The sequence below is a fragment of the Salvelinus fontinalis genome, chromosome 37 (genome assembly GCF_029448725.1).
Source record: "Salvelinus fontinalis isolate EN_2023a chromosome 37, ASM2944872v1, whole genome shotgun sequence".
Taxonomy (NCBI): domain Eukaryota; kingdom Metazoa; phylum Chordata; class Actinopteri; order Salmoniformes; family Salmonidae; genus Salvelinus; species Salvelinus fontinalis.
This window is the reverse complement of record NC_074701.1, coordinates 22,591,906-22,614,365: the sequence shown is the minus strand read 5'-3', so window position 1 is coordinate 22,614,365 and position 22,460 is coordinate 22,591,906. Positions and strand designations below refer to the sequence as shown.

The 22,460-nt window shown below is 41.7% G+C and overlaps 1 protein-coding gene across 4 annotated transcripts in view; it reads right to left on the bottom strand.

The window, feature by feature from the left end:
- Positions 1–691: 691 nt before the first annotated feature.
- LOC129836374 (transcription factor COE3-like) overlaps positions 692–22,460 on the bottom strand; it is a 72,450-nt gene continuing 50,681 nt past the window's right edge. For 2 of the 4 annotated variants that reach the window (XM_055902440.1, XM_055902441.1), the window contains exons 11-16: positions 9,770–9,858; positions 4,866–4,931; positions 4,590–4,761; positions 4,278–4,463; positions 3,853–4,020; positions 692–2,437 (exon numbers count right to left, since the gene is read on the bottom strand). In XM_055902440.1, the coding sequence (XP_055758415.1) occupies positions 2,406–2,437; positions 3,853–4,020; positions 4,278–4,463; positions 4,590–4,761; positions 4,866–4,931; positions 9,770–9,858 (713 nt within the window). In that variant the 3' untranslated portion in view covers positions 692–2,405. The remainder of the gene's footprint in view (positions 2,438–3,852; positions 4,021–4,277; positions 4,464–4,589; positions 4,762–4,865; positions 4,932–9,769; positions 9,859–22,460) is intronic. The other 2 variants (XM_055902442.1, XM_055902443.1) reach the window with 1 other exon arrangement.

Here is a 22,460-nt window from a genome sequence, read left to right as displayed (position 1 = left end):
CAGGAGAGGCGCTATTCTTCCCCGTCGCTTCTCTATCTCTGTTTGACCCACTTGATGAGTATAGATTTCACAGGGCCCCCTTTCAGCGTTCAAACTATGAGTTTCAAAACAATACCAACCCCTTATAGACAAAGGATAACCTTGCTCTTTCAATGTATTGATTCTTTATTAACTAGGCGGCCTAATGCAATGAAATGAGGGATTTTAATGGAGCCTCTTTAGGGTGCTTTGAATAAAAAGCTCACGCCATTTATGAAAGGCTACAATGCATTTAACAGGCTATTTTAAAGCATTGCAGTAGAGAGCGATGCCGATATAAAGATCAATATGAATGTGCCTCAAAGTCAAATTGCTGTGTCAATAGAGTAAAACAGAACTGCACACAGATTTGTTGTTGACTATTTAGGGAAGATTGGAAATACGTTTTACGTTTCTTTTAAAACGTATTTCTAATCTTCCCCAAAAATTGTCAAAATAAATCTGTGTGCAGTTCTGTTCTATTGGCCCAGCTTCCTGTTGCAACCTGTTTCTGAATCGAAAAGGCTAGAAACTACCATGGAGAGAGTGGACATCCCTGGTTCTTACAGGGGCAATCCAAGGTTTCATGTACAAAAGTGTTCTGTGTATTTTATCATTGTCTTTTGCTGTCGTATTTCAGGTAAAGATAACAACTGAAGAAATCCACAGGCAGTTGCAAGTTTTTTTTGTTTTTTTTTTTACTGAAAATTTTAATAAAACATGACTTGTTCATTTCTGTTTCCATTCCAAATTTTGACATTTTGAATTTTTGTTCCCTGTAAACACATTTAAGCTATGTGGCAGAGTCATAAGTGGTGAGTAAAAGTGACTTGTATACATTCTACAAAACAGAAAGAAAATACTACCACAAATGGAGTCCCTTCCTCCAAGGTTGTCCCTCATGCACATTGTTTCTATTGTATCTTAACAACTATCATATGGGTCACAAACTATTTATTTGACAATACAACCAACAAAGTTTTCTCCAAAAATGGTCTGTATAGATAATTTAAAATCAATATAAAAATAAACAATGAAGTTTGACTTCCCTTTTAAAAAATGGACAGAGAGTCTTGACAGAGTAACAAAACTTTGAAGATACATGTGAAATATATGGACATTGCATTTTATCAAATACAAAAAAAACATGAAGGCAACAGTTCTTGGCTGAAATTCTGTGCTGCATCACTATTAAGGGCATGACAATTAATACATACATAATGAAAAGCAATATACAAAATATCAGAGATAAATACAATATTTATAGTTGATATGTTACAAAATTTCCCTCAAGTGAGCGCAAGTGTGTATTGGAACGGAAATATGACGATGAACTACTTTCCATTTTAGATGGAGTTTAATTTTGCTTTAAATGTTGTTGATCTAAAATAACATGGAAAAAAGACAGATGCATAAATATTTAGCACAATTTTGGCAATATCACAATAGTCTACAAGTTTATAACCACATATAAAACACATAAGGGGATTTGGAGCTAGAAGGAAGAGGATGGCCCTCTTCAACAAGAAACAGACTTCACAGTAGCCTAGGAATGCATTAATATACAGTGCTAGCAAAAAAGTCAAAATAAACGTGGCAAAACACACTTGCTTAAAAGGAAGCTCTAGCCAGGCGTTCTACGTACGCCAGTGTACTTGTTGAATCCAAGATAATTTTCACTTTCGAAGATGAATTTCTAGCTACAATAAATTACTAATTTAATTTAAGATGTATGAATGAAACATGACACAATCTTACCCACCCACCCAGCCGCACCCATTTACTTGCATTTGCTGTATTTTATGATTGATTTCTACATTATATATCTCATATATTTTCCAGTTGAAAATCTTAAACCTTCTTGGCCCCACTGTATTTTCTCACACATAAAAATACAAAAAAGTCACATTATAAAGACACACAATTGTGAATCTATTGAAAGAGAGTTAAAACAAAAAACATTTTCTGAGGCAAACAAGTTCATAGGTAAATGTACATCAGTGTTTACATTAAAACCAAATGATGAGTCCACAGAGTTTCTTCCAGTATATGGTTCACTGGACAAAGCCCAAGTTCAACCCGATAGGTATGCAAAACGTACACTCCATCGTCCTTTGTCTTCTTCCAGGTTGATCAAATGGAGAAAAAAATGAGCAAAAAAAGCTACAATTGTTGAGTTCCTAATGAAATGCTTTGTCCAAATGTCCAAATCTTAACTCTTGAAATAGTCTTTTAAAAGAAAATCATGTTTTTATCTTCATTAAAAACAGAATAAGATGTTGACTATATCCTCAGTATTTTAGATTACGCCAGTGTCTTTGCTGTGTGATAAAGGGGTGTCCTGTATCGTGGTGAGAAGATTGGTGCTTGAGACGATGAAAGTGCATTTACATTGGAGGTACAACCAGACCGGACATAGCTGGAAAAGAGAGAGAGAGAAATTGTATTTAGCAAATTCACCCTTTCCAATGTATTCAATTGGATAAGCAAAACATTTAGCTATTTACATCTTGTAACTTGAAAACAGATGTTAAGTTATGATGTTGTATGTGAGACTGTGTGTATGTGTGCATGTGCGCCTGTGTGATGTGCGTGCGTGTGTATGTGTGGTGTGTCTGTGCATGTCTGAGTGCAAACCTCTCTAACAGGATAGTTTTAAAAGCCTCCCTCTTGCTCTGACATTTCAGGCCCCAGCAGGCCAGCGGGGCTACGTGTGATATTCCTCCTGGTGTTGAGGTAATGGCAAACAGTGAACCAGACTCCTAGGAGAGACGGCCCTGCCGAACATGGAACAACAACACGGCCACTACCCACAATGCTGTGCTACAACCCCCACCTTCGTCACTTAAGGACTCAACTGACTCCCCTCAGGCTGATCAGACTCAGCTGACTCCCCTCAAATTCAGCTGACTCCCCTCAGCCTCAGCTGACTCCCTCAGACTCAGCTGACTCCCCTCAGACTCATCAGACTCAGCTGACTCCCCTCAGACTCAGCTGACTCCCCTCAGACTCATCAGACTCAGCTGACTCCCCTCAGACTCAGCTGACTCCCCTCAGACTCAGCTGACTCCCTTCAGACTGATCAGACTCCCCTCAGACTCAACCATTCTCCATACTGAAGATGGAGCCACTGCATTACACTCTTATTTCCACAGTCACTACACTACTCTTATTTCAAAATCATTATCCACAAGCTTAGACAGAGATCAAAGGTAGTTTCCATTATTTTACCCAGACCATCTGCTAGGATATCATTAGCAACTCTAGCTTATACAGAGAGTTAATATACTCAGTATTTCACACATTTTGAACAATTAGGTGGCTAGTAAAGTGCCAGGATGAAAAATCATTGAGTATTTGTAGTGTCATGGTTGGAATGCTTTTAAGTTTGCCAGCACAGATGATGGCAAGGCATTGCTCATTAATTTCTGCACAACATGTATTAATAAGTATGATCGTGTAGCAAGATGAACTTTAATTTCCCACTTCATTAAGCTCAATGTTATTAATCTTGGGGCGCACACTACGGCTAAGCTTGTTTTCAAAGCAATCATGTTGGTCATGACACACACAAAACCTAATAAACATAATTACTAAAACGATTCTGGGAAGGTGTTGTCCTTAGATCTTGGAATATATCATTTGCTATACTGGATAGGTTGTGTGTGTGGTGTGTTTGCATGTCTGCTTATGTGCGTGTGTGTGTGTGTGTACATGTGTGTGTGTACATGTTTGTGCCCTCATGCTTGCTTGTGTATTTGAATGTAACCTCAAAGGTGTAAATAATAAATTGCAGCCTGTTAAAATGCATATTTGTAATGATTAGTCCCTCACCAAACCGGACAGAGGCATGAGCCGCGGTATCTGCCCAGTAGTCCGAAGGGAAGGGATGAGGGGGTGAGGGGGGCTCACCTTGCAGTCCGTTGCCATTTGCGCTGGTGCAGGAAGGGGGTGGGGAGGCCTGGGGTCGGACCACAGGGGCGAAGGCGCTCTTTTGTTTAACTGCACACAAGATATGGGGGCAGGGTGTGGGGTGGGGTGGGGGGGGGTAAGAACATGCTATCGGACTAAACTGGGCTGTATTCAGTGAGGTGAAACGTTCAGAACATTGCCTATAGAAATGTAAAGAATTGAGTCTAACATGATTCTGATTCGCTACCTGACAGACAAGTATTACTGCCCTACACAATACATTTACATCTGAACATTGTGTAACTTTGCTCCCTCCTGAACAAGTCTGAGATGGCAGCTCTACTCACTTCCATATGGAGAGTTGGCAGAGGATCCGTTGAGGAACCCAGGGGAGCTGGAAACTCCCAGGTTGGACATGCCAGAGTTCCCGTAGCCATTCATACTGTTACTGACGGTGTTGTAGCTGGACTGCTGTGGGGTGCTGCTGGTGATGTACCCTCGTGGAGACACACTGCTAGTGTTCCGGCTGTAGCCTACCGACGAAGAGGAAGAGGAGGATGGGGTGGTTCGAGGTCTATAGGATTAATTTATTCTTTAATTCATGACTTACTTAGCTGACTGTGAATGATTCTTGACCACTAAGCATAAGTTCCACTTACCCTGGTCGTTTCCCTGGGACTCGGACACGTTGACGGCTAGCTGGCTGCTGAAGGAGTTGACTCCCATCATGCCGTGGGAGGCTGTGTTGGCGAGGGAGGGGATCTGGTTGTGGTTACGGGGAACGCTGTACAGGGCCTCCGCTATGTCCGCTGCCCTCTTCAGAATGATCTCCTGTGAAACATGGAGGGAGAAGTTAAGAGCTGCTCTCCCTCAGTCATCCATTATGGTAGCTTCGTTTGTCTGTAAGACGTGTGTGTGTCTGTCAGTCTGCATACCTGGTTATTGTGGGGCATCCCATACAATGCTTCAACAAGGTCAGCTGCTCTCTTCAGCAATACCTCCTGATTAAAAAAATAGGAAAGACAGACATTATTGAAATGCTGATGACAGACTATGTTCAATGACACTGTTCAACAAACACCATGACATGGAATGTAACAATAAGAGTCATTATTTTTACACATGCAATAAGAGGTATTTGTTAGGTGGGTAAATAAAAATGACCCTGTATTGAGAGGCACCAACACTGCATTAGGCCACCAACTCTTCCTAGAACCACTGGGAACAATGAATAATGTCCCATCTCTTAATTAAACCAGCGTAGGCCTTAAAAACAACACATCACCCTCTAATTCTGGGCTCGCGTTTGCACAAGAGTTCAGCACTGGAGTCTCCTTTCTTCAGAACAATAAAGTGAATTAGCTTGGGTTAATCTAGCTCTTTCATAATGACATTAGGACATTTTTCAATTAACCTCTTTCACTGGCTGTTGTAAAGGACTTCATAAATGACTTCCCTTCCAGCGAGAGTCTGGGTGCTTGTGCCTCGGGGACATGGATGCATGGGATGTATTCTTATCCATGTCTGCATGCTTGTCCCTGCTTCACCAATAAGGATTAGCCATGTTGCTTTGGTTCTTAACACTGAGAAGGAGTTGGCCCTGGATCCTGTTCCCTGCTCTACTTCAGAATAGAGCGTGTTAGTGTGCTTTTATCTGCTCTTTGAATTGAGCACTTAATGAAATCATTCATGGAGCACGGCACTGCTTTGTTTAGTGTGATGCTCCAAGCAATATGTTAGGAAAAGCATCTCCTCCACTTAGGAGCATTTATTCTCACAAAGACACGCTTGAGCTATTGCCGTGGTGTTTTATTTGAATGCTTCTTTACTGTCACCTGCTGTATTGCAGCAGTATGTTGACTTTCCGTCAGAACCCCGGTTAAAAGCGATGCAAATCTGTCACAAGAAACATCTCAGATGGCGCTTGTTTTCTTCCCACATTGCGTGTTTTGCTTCGCGGGCCTCAGTCATTTGTGTGAAGTGTTCCATCACTTGGCAATAGCAATCTGGGATTAAGACGGCAGCTGCCGTAAATGAATGTAAACACAGCCATCGCGCCTTCAAACAGCGGCCTCCAAGACTTGGCCTGCGTTTCCAAGGCAGCGCGTATGGAGCGTGTATGGAGTGTGTATGGGCCTCCTTTCATCCTGAAGAGCCATATCTTCCTAAAATCCTTGATTTATCAAGATGAAACGATGTAGAAGCCACTTCTAGCATGTGCCATGCTCTTATGGAAACATAGAGCTTAATCCACCAAGTTACCGGATGGGTGGCTCTTAAAATGAGCATTTACCTCTGAAATTGGTGTCTATGCTTGATGTTGCATGCATCTAGTTTGCATACAAATAAAGAATTATGGTTGTCATGAAACAGGTTCACTAAATGAGAGGACCAGCTGTCTTGCTGTGTTCTCATCAGGCAGAACAGATTCCTCTCTTGCTCGATGAGTGAGACAAAGTGTTTTTTCTTTCCATTTTCCTGCAGTTAATAATTACCAATAATCTATTCTATCATATTTGAAGATCTTCTACATGCCTCTCAATTTCAAACAACAATTAAAGCAATTAAGACTGTCACGTTCGCAAGCCATGTTTCATTCTCTGAAAACCTCCTCTCCATCCTTGTCCATATGGTACTTTGCAGCAGCAACATAAGGACAGCTTGGAAAAAAGAGAGAAAACGATATTGCCTCTCATCCTTAATCTGTCGTTTACCGCGTGGCGTCTTAACTAACCAAGCTCACTCGCAGGGCTATGCTTAAGTGGTAGCCTAGTCATATCCGAGGATGATGGGAAGTGTGATACCCAATCAACCAAGGAGTTTGTTTTGTTTCCGACGAGACACTTTCACGCGTATCGGCTCACGCTGTGAATACGATTAGCACCGAATGGCGTTCTGAGGGCATTTCCATGTAAATCTGGATACTGCTTCAGCATAAAATGTAATTGGCTTTCTTGTCATGGAGACAGACATATCAGAACACCATGTTAAATTGAAAACAATTAAAGCCGTAGATGATCTCTTGTTTTGTGACAAAGGCATGACAGCTTTTCTGGTATTCCTTGTTCTACACGTTTTACACATGCTCAACAACTGATCACAGATCAGCCAAGATCTAGACGCCATTAAAACCACCAAATGAACTCTGTTGTTACCTGACAAAAGGCTTGAGAAATGTTGAGGTATTGCATGTTTTACACGGTAGCCTAAAACCTGTCTAAATGTGATTCTCCACATGGTAGATTAGCTAGGATTGTGTATTTATGTTATCACAGTTAATAAAAGGGGGCCCAGGTTATGTAGCTTGGAGTGGTAATGCCATTATAAAACTGTAAGGCAATTACTGTGTTAGCTCTAGCCTGAGGTAATGAATACATTCAGAAGGATAGGGCCATTAGATGTAGGTACTTCAAAGAGCACAAGAATAGACATTCATTTAAATACATGGATAATTGCTTGACATGAACACATTTGTAATATTTATTTTCTCCTTGTGGATTTCACAAAGAATTGGAAAAGAATAGGTTTGTGTTCATTTTGGGGGAAAAAGAGAAAAGCGAATGCAATCAATGTAATAATAAAACAATATTGGGTTTCTGCTTTTAATTTTGTAATGAATCTAATTTGTTACAGAAGAAAGGAGAAATTGAGTGTGTTATAATGTGATATCCAGTCTATTTGTCCATTACTGCCACAGGGCACAAAATGGTATTATAAATTGTATTTTTTTATGGGAGGAATCTAAAATTGTTTTATAACAAGATCTTAAAAAGGAGGGTGAATTCCTAAGTCTCTGTTCACTTAACGCCATGCCCACAAACTAATCTCCTTTCGCATCACTTGACTGTTCACACTTGTTACTTTCATATTCACTCTGGACTCTGCATTGGATTTTTATATCGCTGCTTGTCCCTTAGGGTCAGTCTGTCATCTGCAATGTTGTCTTAAAATTACAAGGTAAACTTCAATCAGAGCACACTTCCCCCCTTTTTTCTCGGTGTAGCAACAATATTAGCGTGCATCCCCTGCAATCCATGAGCACTCCCATATTGGCTTTCTGTCTCCTCACAATTACCACGTGTCTTACTGGTCCTGGGGAAAAGGCTGGTGGAAATCAATAGCGCCATAATATTATCAACTGGAGGGTGAAGTCATTGAGGGAGGGGGGCCGGTGTCGATTTGCCTTTCTGCTAATGCATACTTCACCTCCTCCAGCTTTATCTCCTTTTTATAGAGTCTCTTCGCTTCACCTGCAGCCCATAATGGCTGTTCTCTTCACGCCGTATCTCTTCTCGTTCACAATGTACATGCTAGCTAGCCTGAGGCTCTTATATTGAGAATTTGCTGTTGAACCCGAGAGGCGACCCTCAGATGGCAAGCTTAACAATGATGAATCACTCTGTAGGATCATTTACTTGGCCCCCTGAACCCCATATTTGGGTCCATTAGAGAGCAAATCAAATATGTATATTGTTTATTAGAAGTGCAGGGTTTCATTTCACTCTGAGCTTGGGCCATGTGAGGGCTGGGGGGAGACCCTGCTATATTAAGTAAGTAAGCACACTGAGGAAACTCATCTCAGATTCTGAGTGAAAGATTGTTTTATCACTAAAAGGCACTTTGTTCTCCAAGAACAAAAAATGGATGCTGTAAAACAAGTATGCATCACTGTATTCCTTGTTATATTTAAATTGTAGATTTGACAGAAATGTACTGACTTTATTGAGTGTGCAGACAGATACCCAGGGCAGGGAGACTTGGAGAGAAACTCACAGCCATAAAAACTAAGTGAACCTTTCCTTTGGTCTTACAAATGTTCTGTTGAAATTAGAGTTACATTTCATGTCCAGGTGTTGTTTTTCCACGGGGACCAAAGTCTAATTGAAACACTTCATATTGTGCACCAGAGAATGCTGGCTGCGATGTCGTATATCTTCCCATTGACTTAGCCCAGTGTCCATACTACACCCCACAGCCTGGTCTTTATTAAATTGTCCGTTGGACGTTAATGATATTGCAGTGTTGCATGCTGGGCTTTAATAGATAAGGTCTTAAAAGGCTTTATGGTAATATTAAAACTCTGAGGTGGTCACCACTTTACTACATGCCAAGGGAGTCTGTGCAAACTAATCAGTCATAATATTACACTTGGCGCAACTGGAATGCCAGTTATACCCATTGGGAATTAGCAGGGTCGCAATCAGATGAGCCCAGTAATAGATTTTATCAGAGTAAATCGAAATACTAAGGAATCAAAGAATGGCTGAAATATGTATTTTCGTTTTCATGTTGAAATATGCCAAAAAGTGTCACGAGCATTTGGAAATAAAGAGTCTTTCAACACCTTTACTGAGTTCTAAAGAAAGCAGTGAGACCTAACGCATTATAATGTGTCCCTGGCCTTATTAGCCACACTAAGACAGGGGGGGGGTTTACGAGCGTAGTCATGTAAACAACAGATTAAACCAAATGGAGCTGTGTAGAATGAAAGGGAAACATGAGTGGGGTAATGACGGCCCAGACGACCAGGAGATTATCATCTCCACAGACTACTGGAGAGGAAAGATGTCTGATTGAGCTATTTTACCACACGCATGCCTCCCTCTCTCGCTTCTCACTAAACCAATACAATCCCAAATCAATGCTAGATGGAGGCACCAGAGTGTTTGTCTATTGTATTTCTATTTGGTTAAAAGGTTTGAACTTCTTTTGATGTTGTTTTGTTTCTTGGTCTTTGATGATGTTGTTGGGTTAGCAGCTTTGGTGTGTGTATGGTGTGGTTTGTTGTGTCTGTGGTGTTGTTTTGTCTGTTTTTGTGAAGATGAGATGTAACACTGACCTTTGGTAACCTCTCAGGGTCACCCGGGTGCCTGGGGATGACCTTCTGCAGCCTCTGGAATCCATAGTCGATGGTTGGCTCATTGAGGGCTAAAAAAGAAAAAATCCAATAGTTAGACAATGTGTAGTGAAGTAAATAACTACTCTATAAACCAATGTCTGCAATGCACAGCAACTAGTAGGAATACTCTGTCACAAGTGTCACAAATCCCCTGCATCCAGTTACATTTTAATTTAGCAAAATAGCCATGATGACATGATGCAGTACATCAGTCTAGAGCAGGTCTCATATCTCTCACAGGGCGCTCTTCTTTTTATCTTCTAGGGAATATTGAGTGCAAACGACATAGTGGGGTGTGTTAATCAAACCAAGCTTTAATAATCTGTGAAAGGCTTGTCCACAAATTGATCTAGCGTGAGTTGCTGTCACTCCAACGCTGCACCTACTGTACCACCCCGCTGCTCTACTGAAATACTACAGCAGATCACACAGAGCGATCAATCTCACCCACCCCTCAAATAGTCATCTGGAGCAGCGAGCCGTATTGGGCTATGAATCAGAGGCACAAAGTAAATGAATCATAAGCCAGACTTTGGTAAGACTAAGGCGTTTTATGTCTGACAGTCATAATGGGTAATTTAAGGCTTCCTTACAGCGCTCGCTGATTCTAAACAATCATGTACACCCGTAGGCCAGGAGGGAGGAAGGAGAGAGGAGGGAGAGAGGGAAGGGGGAGGAGGGGTAACGGGGGAAGGAACGACTTAATAGAGAACATCACTTCTCAATGTAGATATAATTTTCGGCAGAGTAACTCAGACGAGTGCGGCGGTACATCATAAATCAATGGCTTTCTGTGGAGACTAATAAGAGCTGCCTGCCTCTATTCATTGTTCAGCCTCTAATTTGGCCCATCACTCATTACTCAGCATGTAATTTCAGCATTAACGGAATAAGGCTCGCAGAACCTGCTGAACACAAGAGGACATAAACGCAAACGGCAAACGTACAGCCAGGGCCACTGACACACAGACCAGGGAGCCACACACACGCACACACAACCTACCAAATTGTTGCTAGACAGGTACAGGGCTGTTCACCACATAAAGTGAACTCCCAACAACCAAACGCACCACACACCGCCCGTCACAACATACATTCCTGGAAATCTGATTTGACATCTCATCATGCATCCCGGAACGACAAAGGTCTGCTTCAGAACGTGAGGGAACGCCATTTTCTCCATGATAAAGGATTGATCCGTGGTATTGATCTCACATGACAAGGCCCTAGCTGGGATTTTGCCCTCTTTCTTTTGTTATTTCTGTACACACCGCAAGGCGCATGCATGTGTGTGTGTGTGTGTGTGTGTGTGTGTGTGTGTGTGTGTGTGTGTGTGTGTGTGTGTGTGTGTGTGTGTGTGTGTGTGTGTGTGTGTGTGTGTGTGTGTGTGTGTGTGTGTGTGTGTGTGTGTGTGTGTGTGTGTGTGTGTGTGTGTGTTGTAGCCCTGCCAGACCCCGCTGCCCAGTGTGATGTAAATTGTGTATCTGTAAAAAACACTCCATAATCAGGCCATCAATCATCCCCGGCTGTCAGTAGGCTCTCGCTGGGTGATGCATCATGCTCTCCTGCCCTCTGCCTCAGCTGGGGCCTACACTGCACAACACACTACACTCAAAACTGCAGCCCGGCATGCTGGGTACAGATACAGTAGCTAGCTACACCACAAGACCAGGGTAATAAAGGAGAAGTATGCGTATTTTGGAAGTATTTACAATTATAGTAATCCTGAAGTAATGCAGCCTGATGTAGTTTGAAAAACCTTTTTGAGCATCTTGATATGTCATACACATTTAAACATAGTTGACGTTTAATTCTCTATCATATCTGTTTGAAAACACTAAATTACTTTAACTACTATGGCGTCTAGGGGGAAAGGGGGCCTAGAACATGAGCATCACATACCACAGATAGTAAACAAGATGTCTCTTCTCTCTTGCTCTTTAAGATATGGATTACAGCATGTCTCAAGGTTCTGTGATTGGGGTGCAACTCTGGGCCATGAGCAGCGCATGTCGACGTGTCGCAATCTCATCTATCATGGAGATGATCTTTGTAACAGCCCTGCGTAATGAAATTGGTGACACAGACCTCCATCTGCTATCGATTTCATGCAAATGACGTTGACAGCTGATGGAGACTTGCATTAGAGCTAAACGGTGCTGTCAGTTGATGAGTTGACAGTTCTGTAGTCGACCGTGTACACACAGAGACAAAAACTGTCAATAATCCTATAAGGACTGATGACGACATATACTTGTATTCATTCTGTACATTAAATATATGATTACATTGTATTATAGTATGTATCATATTTGAGCTGAATAAAGTCCATATAATTTAGGTTGATTTCTTAACAATCAAACTTGAGGTCCGTTTTACTATACATACACCACTATACTCTCTCAAACACCCCCAACTTACCTACTTCCCACCACCTTCTTCTTCTAACCCTTTAGTATATTGTAGCTCTGAACTCTAGGATGCCCTTGGACCGCCAGCATGCATGCCAGCAAGAGCTTCATCTCCATCATTCTACCAGCCCAGTGCAGTGTTGTGAGAGGTAAGCTAAGGAGGAGAGGAGAGCTGGAGTAGACTAGGGAGGGGAGCTGGCCCCCCTGCGAGGGTTCTCAGCCACGGTGAGGAAACATGAAACCCTCCACACACATCCCATAAATCCTGCTCTGGGTGGAAGTCTGGCTGGAGAGTGGGGTGGGGTGGGGGGGGGCTGGCACGTTCCAGTCACGACCGCTTCCCGGCCCGCGGCCAATCAATACCACTTTCCTGTTTTAGAGGCGGGTAATTATGAGGTGGAGAGATTGTCTGACCTCTCACCCCTGCTGCATTACTCGGCTGATATTAAGATAAATTGCCTGATTTTGGGTAAACATATGCTGCAATTCAAACTGTCAGCACTGGTTTGCTCAGGGATAATTTGTATTGATCTCCTGGCTTCTTCCCCATTTTGCCTACTGACCTCACGGATAATTAGAGAGAAAGAGACACAGCGAGGTAAGGCAAGGGCTGCATTTCAATACTTTGCCAGTTATAAAGAGCGAGAATAAAGAAAGTGTGTGAAAAAGAAGAGTGAATGAAATAGACTGATAAAATGTTCTCGTCTTCTGAACTAGCAATTCAGCTTGAAACACCTTGTTCAGCTCTACTTCATATTTTCCTCATCACTTATGAGAAGCTATAATTGTTTTGTGTTCATTATAAAATGTTTAGCACTTAACAATAAAGTCATGCCAATCATTATAGTGTTTTATTTGATGTATAGTTTACAGCTGAAGAAGCAAAATTACTGTCACTTTTGAATAGGATGCACAGGATTAAAAAAAAGAAATGCCCAGCAGAGTTCATTCTTTGGATGCAAAAGCTGAGTGGAAACTTGATGAATATTTCAGTAATTTCTTCACTCTAGTTAGTGAATGGTCATGTTTCAGAATGAAAAAATTGAATGCATGAGTTGGTGTGCAGCTGTGACCATATCAAATCTAATTTCAAGCACTACACACACACACACACACACATCCACAATCTATGGCAGGATTTCAATGGAATTCCTCTCCCTGGCATGTGTACTTCCCGATCTTATTTTGATCTAATGCCCTTAATCTACTCTGTCATCCGTTCATGCTCCTAACACATTCACTCCAGAAGGCTCCGAGCCCAGTGTCTTTGCTTAAAATGCAGAGTGGATGGCCAAACATGCATCTGAGCACGGTCTACTGCTCCTTCTCCATGTACTCTAGAAATAGGACATGAGTAACCGCTCTAGAGGAGCAATGTAACATGGCTGCCGTTGGCAGATGAAAATGCTTATATGGCAATACGCCTGCATGCTCTCAGTATGTGGCAGTGTACTGAAGTCATGTACTGTATTGGCTTGCAGTAACAGTCAGTAACAGGGGAAAATGTTTGGGCAAAGCAGTACATTTAAGGGAAATGGTTCATTGTTAAGTCTGTGGTCTTGGAATGGAAGTTTGCAAAGAGCGCTAGCATTCTTGCCAGCCATTATTGGTTATTACGACAACTCTATATTTCCTGGAGATAAATACTAGTCTTGTTGCCATTTGCCAGCTATTACTAATTATCCTTAACTGCTTGGAGCCTATCTCCACTCGTCCTACACGTCTTAATTTCCTTTCCCTCTACCACAGATTCTACTGAGGTGTAGAGGGAGCAGATAAACAGAACAAGGTGAACAAAGTTTTAGTGAGTTTGTAACTTGTGATAGTTTCCACCTGAAGCCTCATGGGCACCTGAGATCATCTTAAAGCTGCAACACAGATATGGGTCACAGATAGTATCACAATCACAACAGGAAATGTTGGGATTCACCACATATTTTACTGACATGAATAGGATCAAACAGGGATGAAAAAGGCCAATATCAAGGCCAGTGTTATTGGATGGAGAGCATAATGGCCAGTGTTATTGAAGGTAAATAGGTGAACTTAAACAGGTGATACAGCTGCAGGGATAACATGAGACATTTAGAGGTCTTGCTGTTCAGCAATATACTGTAGATTTCCACTGTGGAGAGAGATCTAAAAGTAGCATACAGCCAGAACCCAACTTCAAACCAAACCAACCAATCTTAACTTAACTTAAGCAAACCAAACCAGTGCATTTAACACTGACCATTATGCTCTCCATCCAAGCCAAGCTAACAGGGAGTTATTCCATCTCCAGGAGTCGCAGGTTGAGCAGGAAATTAACATTTCAAAGATCTGCCGGTAAGATGAATCAATAGAGAGAAATCAATGTTCATTGAAATTTCATGAACTTTGAGCTGATACATACAGCGAGATAAAACGACAGTTACAATTCCACCAGATATTGCGTCTGCAACAGATCAAATGTAATTAACACAGGTTAAATGGAAGGGATGTACTGTATCAGTTCACAATTCCATACTCTCAAAATACCCTTAATCTCTGTATTGGAAATTAGTGGAGACACCTGTTCGCTCCCCTTCGATGACATCTAAAGTGACTGGTACCCTCCTCAAAGGACATAGAGGGGGACTTTAACACATTCCCGTCCAACAGAAATCAAATGGCCTCCCTTCACAGCTGATTGCAGCCGCAAATTAATATTGTAAAATGAAGATCAATACATGGACGGGGCCAAATCGATGACGGCTAAATTACCGCTGCGTTTTCCCCCTCATTCAAGATGAGTTGTGTTTTCCTCTCAAAGTCAATACCGTGCAGCATCTCTCATTCATTTCTCAATAAACTTGAGATGAATTTCAATCAAAGGCAGTGGTGGCGGTGGGTGTGTGTGGATGGGGATGGGGATGGGGAATAGGGGGATGGGGATGGAGTTCTTTTAAAGCCCGTTGGGTGTGGAACATAGTGAAGAGGGGAGGGAGGAGAGAAACCTCATCTATCTTGCTGCACAGGACTAATACTGTGCAGCAATACTTAGTGAGGAATATCAAAATGGAGAACAGTTACCAAACAGACATCATCTAAGATTAAGATCACTTTATTAATCAATTGTACACAAGGTCCAACTGGTATTTGACTTCTGCTTTTATTCCAACCCCCTCTACATATACAGGCTGGAGCAGAGGGTTGTCACACTGGGCACCCGTGGAGTAGTTGTTCTGTGGAGTAAGTAAGTGCCTTGCTCAAGGGCACGCAATGGCATCTAGGATTTGATACCAGCTCACTTCCCACCAGATTTTTCCCGTCAGACCCAGGATTGGAACTGGTAACCCTCCAGTTGCTGGCTCGCCTCTCTGATCGCTAGTCTACCTGCCACCCCTGTATCTAACAATGCAGTACAATTTATAGAGGTGCCAATTAAATCCAAATCAATGAATAGGCCTATCATCCTTATAGAGAAACACCCCTGTACCGATACTATCCTTTAAAGTGTAAAGCCACTCCTTGCAATACATTCTACAGAGGGATGCAATGCGGTAAAAGACATGCTCATCTGCCGCCACTTATTTCGATACATTTTCCAGCGCAGGATTTCCCAGGACTGTTAACGATTCCACTGTGTGAAATAATGTCACAGTGTGCTCCTCAAAGTCTACCTGACAAACTGCTTGAAAACGAAGGAGTGGGAAAGTGTGTGTCAAGTCAGCCCTCTAATTGGACGAAAGGACCTTCCTCTCATGAAACATTGCACACGTTCACAAAGGCTCTCTGGCTGAGATTGTGTAACTAGGTGACGAGTGTCTCAGTCACTCATGAGGAGCTACAGCTAAATACCAGGCTTGTAATGAGACAGACAGGGGAACTGAGTAACAGTGATGGCAACATCAGCTATCTATACATTGCTCATATTACTACACTACACTCTTAGGTTATAAGAGATGCCATTGGAAACCCCTCTTATACAGATATGTTGACATTGTTTACATTCCTCTGTGAATGCCTTTGATTACAGTGTATCTTACAGTGTGTCTAGGCCACACCCCATCCCTGACTAGCTGCTACCAAACCCTGCCCTGCAGGGGAGGAAACCGTGAGGAGGCTCTGTATCTGATCTGCTCCAAATCCGGGACTTCAAAGAGAGTCTGGGCTGAAGGGCGGAGGGGAGCTGTAAGGTTAGACCCGATACACAGACTGAACAGCACAAGGCCCAGACTGATGTGCTTTGATAAAGGAGTCGATGTTTACTGAACAGCAGTTTTTTTGTCAAGAGCCAACCATTTCTGCTTGGAGTGCGGCAAAGGGCTTAATTTTAGATTTGAAGACTATATCACTTTGGATCTCTGTCCAACTGAGTGAGGATAAAGAGGTCAGTCAAGGTACACATCAATATTCATTGCATTACATGTACAATGCATAGCATCTTGATCTGCATTGCTTGCTGTTTGGGGTTTTAGGCTGGGGTTCTGTACAACACTTTGTGACATTGGCTGATGTGAAAAGGGCTTTATAAATACATTTGATTGATTGATTGATTGATTGACAAGCATTACAGTAAATATCAACACTCAACATAAATGTTTGTAATTGTGAGCTTTGCGGTGTAGGATAGCGTTACTTTTAACAATATACAGTGCCTTCAGAAAGTACTCACACCCCTTGACTTTTTCCACATATTGTTGTGTTACAGCCTGGAGTTAACATGGATTACATTTAGATTTTTTTGGTCAGTGGCCTACACACAATACCCCATAATGTCAAAGTGGAATTATGTTTTTAGACATTTTTACAAATTAATAAAACATGAAAAGCTGAAAGGTCTTGAGTCAATAAGTATTCAACCATATTTTTATGGCAAGCCTAAATAAGTTCAGGAGTAAAACTGGTTTAACAAGTAACATAATACATTGCATGGACTCACTCTGTGTGCAATAATAGTGTTTAACATCATTTTTTTATGACTACCTCATCTTTGTACCCCACACATACAATTATCTGTAAGGTAAACACAGATTCAACCACAAAGACCATATCCCTTTGAGCATGGTGAAGTTATTAATTACACTTTGGATGGTGTATCAATACACCCAGTCACTACAAAGATACAGGCATCCTTCCTAACTCAGTTGCCGAAGTGGAAGGAAACTGCTCAGGGATTTCACCACGAGGCCAATGGTGATTTTATAACAGTTACAAAGTTTAATGGCTGTGATAGGAGAAAACTGAGGATGGAGCAACAACACTGTGGTTACTCCACAGTACTCCACAATACTCAACAATACTCCACAATACTCCACAAACCCTAATAGACAGAGTGAAAAGAAAGATGCCTTTACAGAATAACAATATTCCAAAACATGCATCCTGCAACAAGGCACTAAAGTAATACTGCAACAAATGTGGCAAAGCAATTAACTTTTTGTCCTGAATACAAAGTGTTATGTTTGGTACAAATCCAATACAACACATTACTGAGTACCATTCTCCATATTTTCAAGCATAGTGATGGCTGCATCATGTTATGGATATGCTTGAAATCATTAAGGACTGGGGAGTTTTTCAGGATAAAAAAATAAACGGAATGGAGCTAAGCACAGGCAAAATTCTAGAGGAATACCTGCTTCAGTCTGCTTTCCACCAGACACTGGGAGATGAATTCACCTTTCAGCAGGACAATAACCTAAAGCACAAGGCCCTACACTGGAGTTAGTCACCAAGAAAACAGTGAATGTTCCTGAGTGGCTGAGTTACAGATCTACTTGGAAATCGATGGAAAGACCTGAAAATGGTTGTCTAGCAATGATCAACCAATCAACCAATTTAACAGAGCTTGAAGAATTTTTTTAAGAATAATGGGCAAATGTTGTACAATCCAGATGTGGAAAGCTCTTAGAGACGTACCCAGAAAGACTCACAGCTGTAATTGCTGCCAAATGTGCTTCTGCAAAGTATTGACTCAGGAGTGTGAGTATTTATGTCAATTAGATATTTCTGTATTTCATTTTCAATAAATTAGCAAAAATGTCTAAAAACATGTTTTCACATTGTCATGATGGGGTATTACAGTGGCAAGAACAAGTATGTGAACCCTTTGGAATTACCTGGAGTTCTGCATACATTTGACATAACATTTGATTTGATCTTCATCTGTTCACAACAATAAACAAACACAGTGTGCATAAACTAATAACACACAAATTATTGTATTTTTCTTGTCTATATTGAATACATAATTTAAACATTCACAGTGTAGGTTGGAAAAAGTATGTGAACCCCAAGGCTAATGACATCTCCAAAAGCTAATTGGAGTCAGGAGTCAACTAACCTGGAGTCGAATCAATGAGACGAGATTGGAGATTTTGGTTAGAGCTGTCTTGCCCTATAAAAAACACTCACAACATTTGAGTTTGCTATTCACAAGAAGCATTGCCTGATGTGAACCATGTCTCGAACAAAAGAGATCTCAGAAGACCTAAGACTAAGAATTGTTGCCTTGCATAAAGCTGGAAAGGGTTACAAAAGTATCTTTAAAAGTCAGTCCACGGTAAGACAAATTGTCTATAAATGTAGAAATTTCAGCACTGTTGCTACTCACCCTAGGAGGGGCCATCCTGCAAAGATGACTGCAAGAGCACAGCACAGAATGCTCAATGAGGTGTAGAAGAAACCTCTGTCAGCTAAAGATGCTAACATCTCTGTTGACGAGTCTACAATACGTAAAACACTAAACAAGAATGCTGTTCATGGGAGGACACCATGGAAGAAGCCACTGCTGTCCAAAAAGACATTGCTGCACGTCTGGAGTTCTCTAAAAAAAGCACCTGGATGTTCCAAAATATTCTGTGGACAGATTAAACTTAAGTTGTGTTGTTTGGAAGGAACATACAACACTGTGTGTGGAGAAAAAAAGGCACAGCACACCAACATCAAAACCTCATCCCAACTGTAAACTATGGTGGCGGGAGCATCATAGTTTAGGGCTGCTTTGTTGCCTCAGGGCCTGGACAGCTTGCTATCATCGATGGAAAAATTAATTCCAAAGTCTCTCAAGACATTTTGCAGGAGAATGTAGGGCTATTTGTCCTCCAATTAAAGCTCAACAGAAGTTGGGTGATGCAACAGGACAACAACCCAAAGCACAGAAGTAAATCAACAACAGAATGACTTGAACAGAAGAAAGTACGCCTTCTGGAGTGGCCCAGTCAGTCCTGACCTCAACACGATTGAGATGCTGTGGCATGACCTCAAGAGAGCAGTTCACACCAGACATCCCAAGAATACTGTGGAAGTGAAACTGTTTTGTAAAGAGGAATGGTCCAGAATTCCTCCTGACCGTTGTGCGGGTCTGATCCGCAACTACAGAAAACGTTTGGTTGAGGTTATTGCTGCCAAAGGAGGGTCAACCTGTTATTGAATACAAGGATTCACATACTTTTCCAACCTGCACTGTGAATGTTTACACGGTGTGTTCAATAAATATATGAAAAATTATAATTGTTTGTGTGTTATTAGTGTAAGCACTTTGTCTATTGTTGGGACCTAGACGAAGATCAGATTCTTCCCACTGTATGTGTAGTTGGTGAGAATTATATATGTTTTTATTCATTTTGTGTTCGGGCTGTAACACAACAAAATGTGGAAAAAGTCAAGGGGTATGAATACTCTCTGAAGGTACATACAGTATTAACGCCTTTATTTTCCATCCCCTACCAGACTGACATGTCTTGATCTCCAACAGTATTCAGTGAATCACCCATGACCCCTTTGTCCTTATGTTGATGAATGACTGCCGTATAGCCATTTTGTCAGATTCTGGTGCAGTGGAGTCGATACTGTCACCTTGACAAGAAAACTTTGTGATTCATCAGCCTTCAAGGCTGTCTAGCCTCAACTCATACCTGGCAAGAGATGCTCACTGTATGGGGCATCATCAGCATCATCCAAAACCCTTCACCCAGACCCAGTGTGTTACATAGCAGCCCTCTGTGAGATCAGATAAATGACACTCGTTACAGTCAGCCTTATAGGGAGAAAAAAAACACTTGACTTGTACTAATAACACAGAAACCAAACTGCTCACCAAAGGTCTGGAAACGAAGCACTCTGTCATTTCCCAGCTTGGGAAATTAGCAAATAATGTTCCTTTCCCGCTGACAAATGTATGACAGCTACCCTTCATCTATCATTCTCTCCTAACGTTATGATGCATGTCCCGGATCCCCAATAGAATATACAGGCGACGTTTACTGACCCTCAATTTACCCATGACAAATGGGGTCCCGGTTAATGTGCTATTTCTGGGGCGAGCTAGGGGTTCATTTGAACACAATTCCCGGGTATAGGGATGTCACTGATTAGGATAAATAGTAGCTGAGTGTGTTAGCAGCAGTGCCAGCACTTCATATTACTAAGGGTCTCCATAGGGAGTGGTCCTGGGAGGGTAGCTCTTATAGAAATCAAGTCTAGCTAGAAACCAAAAGCTCTCATGCAATTAGGGTTTCAAAGTCAATGTTTTTACTGATAGTTTACTCTTTTGCACTGGCGTCGGCCTATAGTAACTTTATGGTAAAAAGCAATCACATAAGGTTTACCCAATTGAAGTCACATACGGCCCTTTATAAAAGCCCTTTAAGAACAAACACAGATCCTCTATGCAGTAGTTAATAAAGTGTGAAGTATTGACGAGAGGACAGCTGGACCTGTCCCATTTTGATTTGCTAGCCTTGCTAACCTAGTTTGATCCTCCAATTGATCCCTGACCAATTGATAACCAATACATGGATCAGATACAGGACAAACCACAACAACCCACTCGGAACAGATGTCACTTCAACGTCTAGTTTTGATTTACATTTGGTTGAGTTGTCAACTAATGTGAATTCAACGTGAAATCCACAAAAACTGTCACCATGTCATTCGATTTAGGTTAAAGGTTGGGTGGAAAAAATACGAAATGCTATTATGCTGATGACTTTTTGCAAATCCAATCAGTTTTCCGCGTTGATTCAACCTCATCACGTCGATTTTTTGGGTTGAAATGATGTGGAAACAACGTTGATTAAACCAGTTTTTGGGATACTATGTCCTTTCCCTAAAGTAGAACAATTCGGTAAACATTGATACATTAAGCATGTGTGGATTATGAAGCAGTTGTTGTATTACTGATAATAGGCCTGTGGCCACAGAGAAATATACATTGCTATCTACAGTGCATAGCTTAATAAAGCATACTCTCAAGTTTTGCAGCATTATGTGTCTCTGTAGCTGGTGTTTCCATGATTGAACGTACTCAATGCATACATGATTATTGATGTCCATTACAGGGTGCTCACATCCTCTGACTGAATTGTTAGTTTTGGAGGTGGTCCAGAATACTAATCCAACAAGACACCACTCTCTGTCGTTAGAATTGACTGCAATGTACTCTATGTTGACTCTTGGTCATTTGTGATAATTTTTTTAATTGAGCGAGTTAAATCTCCACAATTAGGGCCTGTCGGGCGAGAAGAGTCAACATGAAAAGGTCTAAAAGCGCTTCTCTCAACGACATGACGCAAAGTCACGCTTGAAGGGTAGCTTTGATAAATGGACCTTTGATATGCACACGTTGCCTGGCCACTGAAATGACAAGAGAATGTCCTCTTTTTGTTGCCAGTCCACGTTGTACTTAACTGTCCGAGAGGTAATGTCCCCCTATCAACTCGCAATTACTGTACATCTGGAGTCCATGTCAATTCTGTCGTTAAGTTCCCGGAGCTCGTTAACAGTTTCATTTCGACCCTGGTACAATCAGGGTGATCCAATCTGGGAATAGCAGTAGGCTGAGGAGCTAGACTTGTCTTATTGGTGGGCCCTCTCTTTTAATTCACCACACTAATCAATTGTACTGCCGTTGCCTCCCAGGTTAATTGTATCTTTCGACTAACTGGAACAGAGCAGGAACCAGAGAAGGAAAAAGGAACGAAATCAACATAGATCCAGAAGGGGACAGGTTCCCCCAGTAAAACCTGATGGTAATCATCCCAATCCGCTTAGCCCGTGTGACTAATGGGGTCTGTTCTTAAGAGACCTGGCACATTTACCGGGGTGCTATAGAAGCCAATAATGTCTCTTAACTTATACACCTTCCCAGGCTTCACACATATGCACATACGCTCACACACTCAGCACACTGCACTCTTGTTTCATTATCCCAGTGCCTTGTTGGCCTCTGCTCTGCTTCTGCTAGGGAGGTT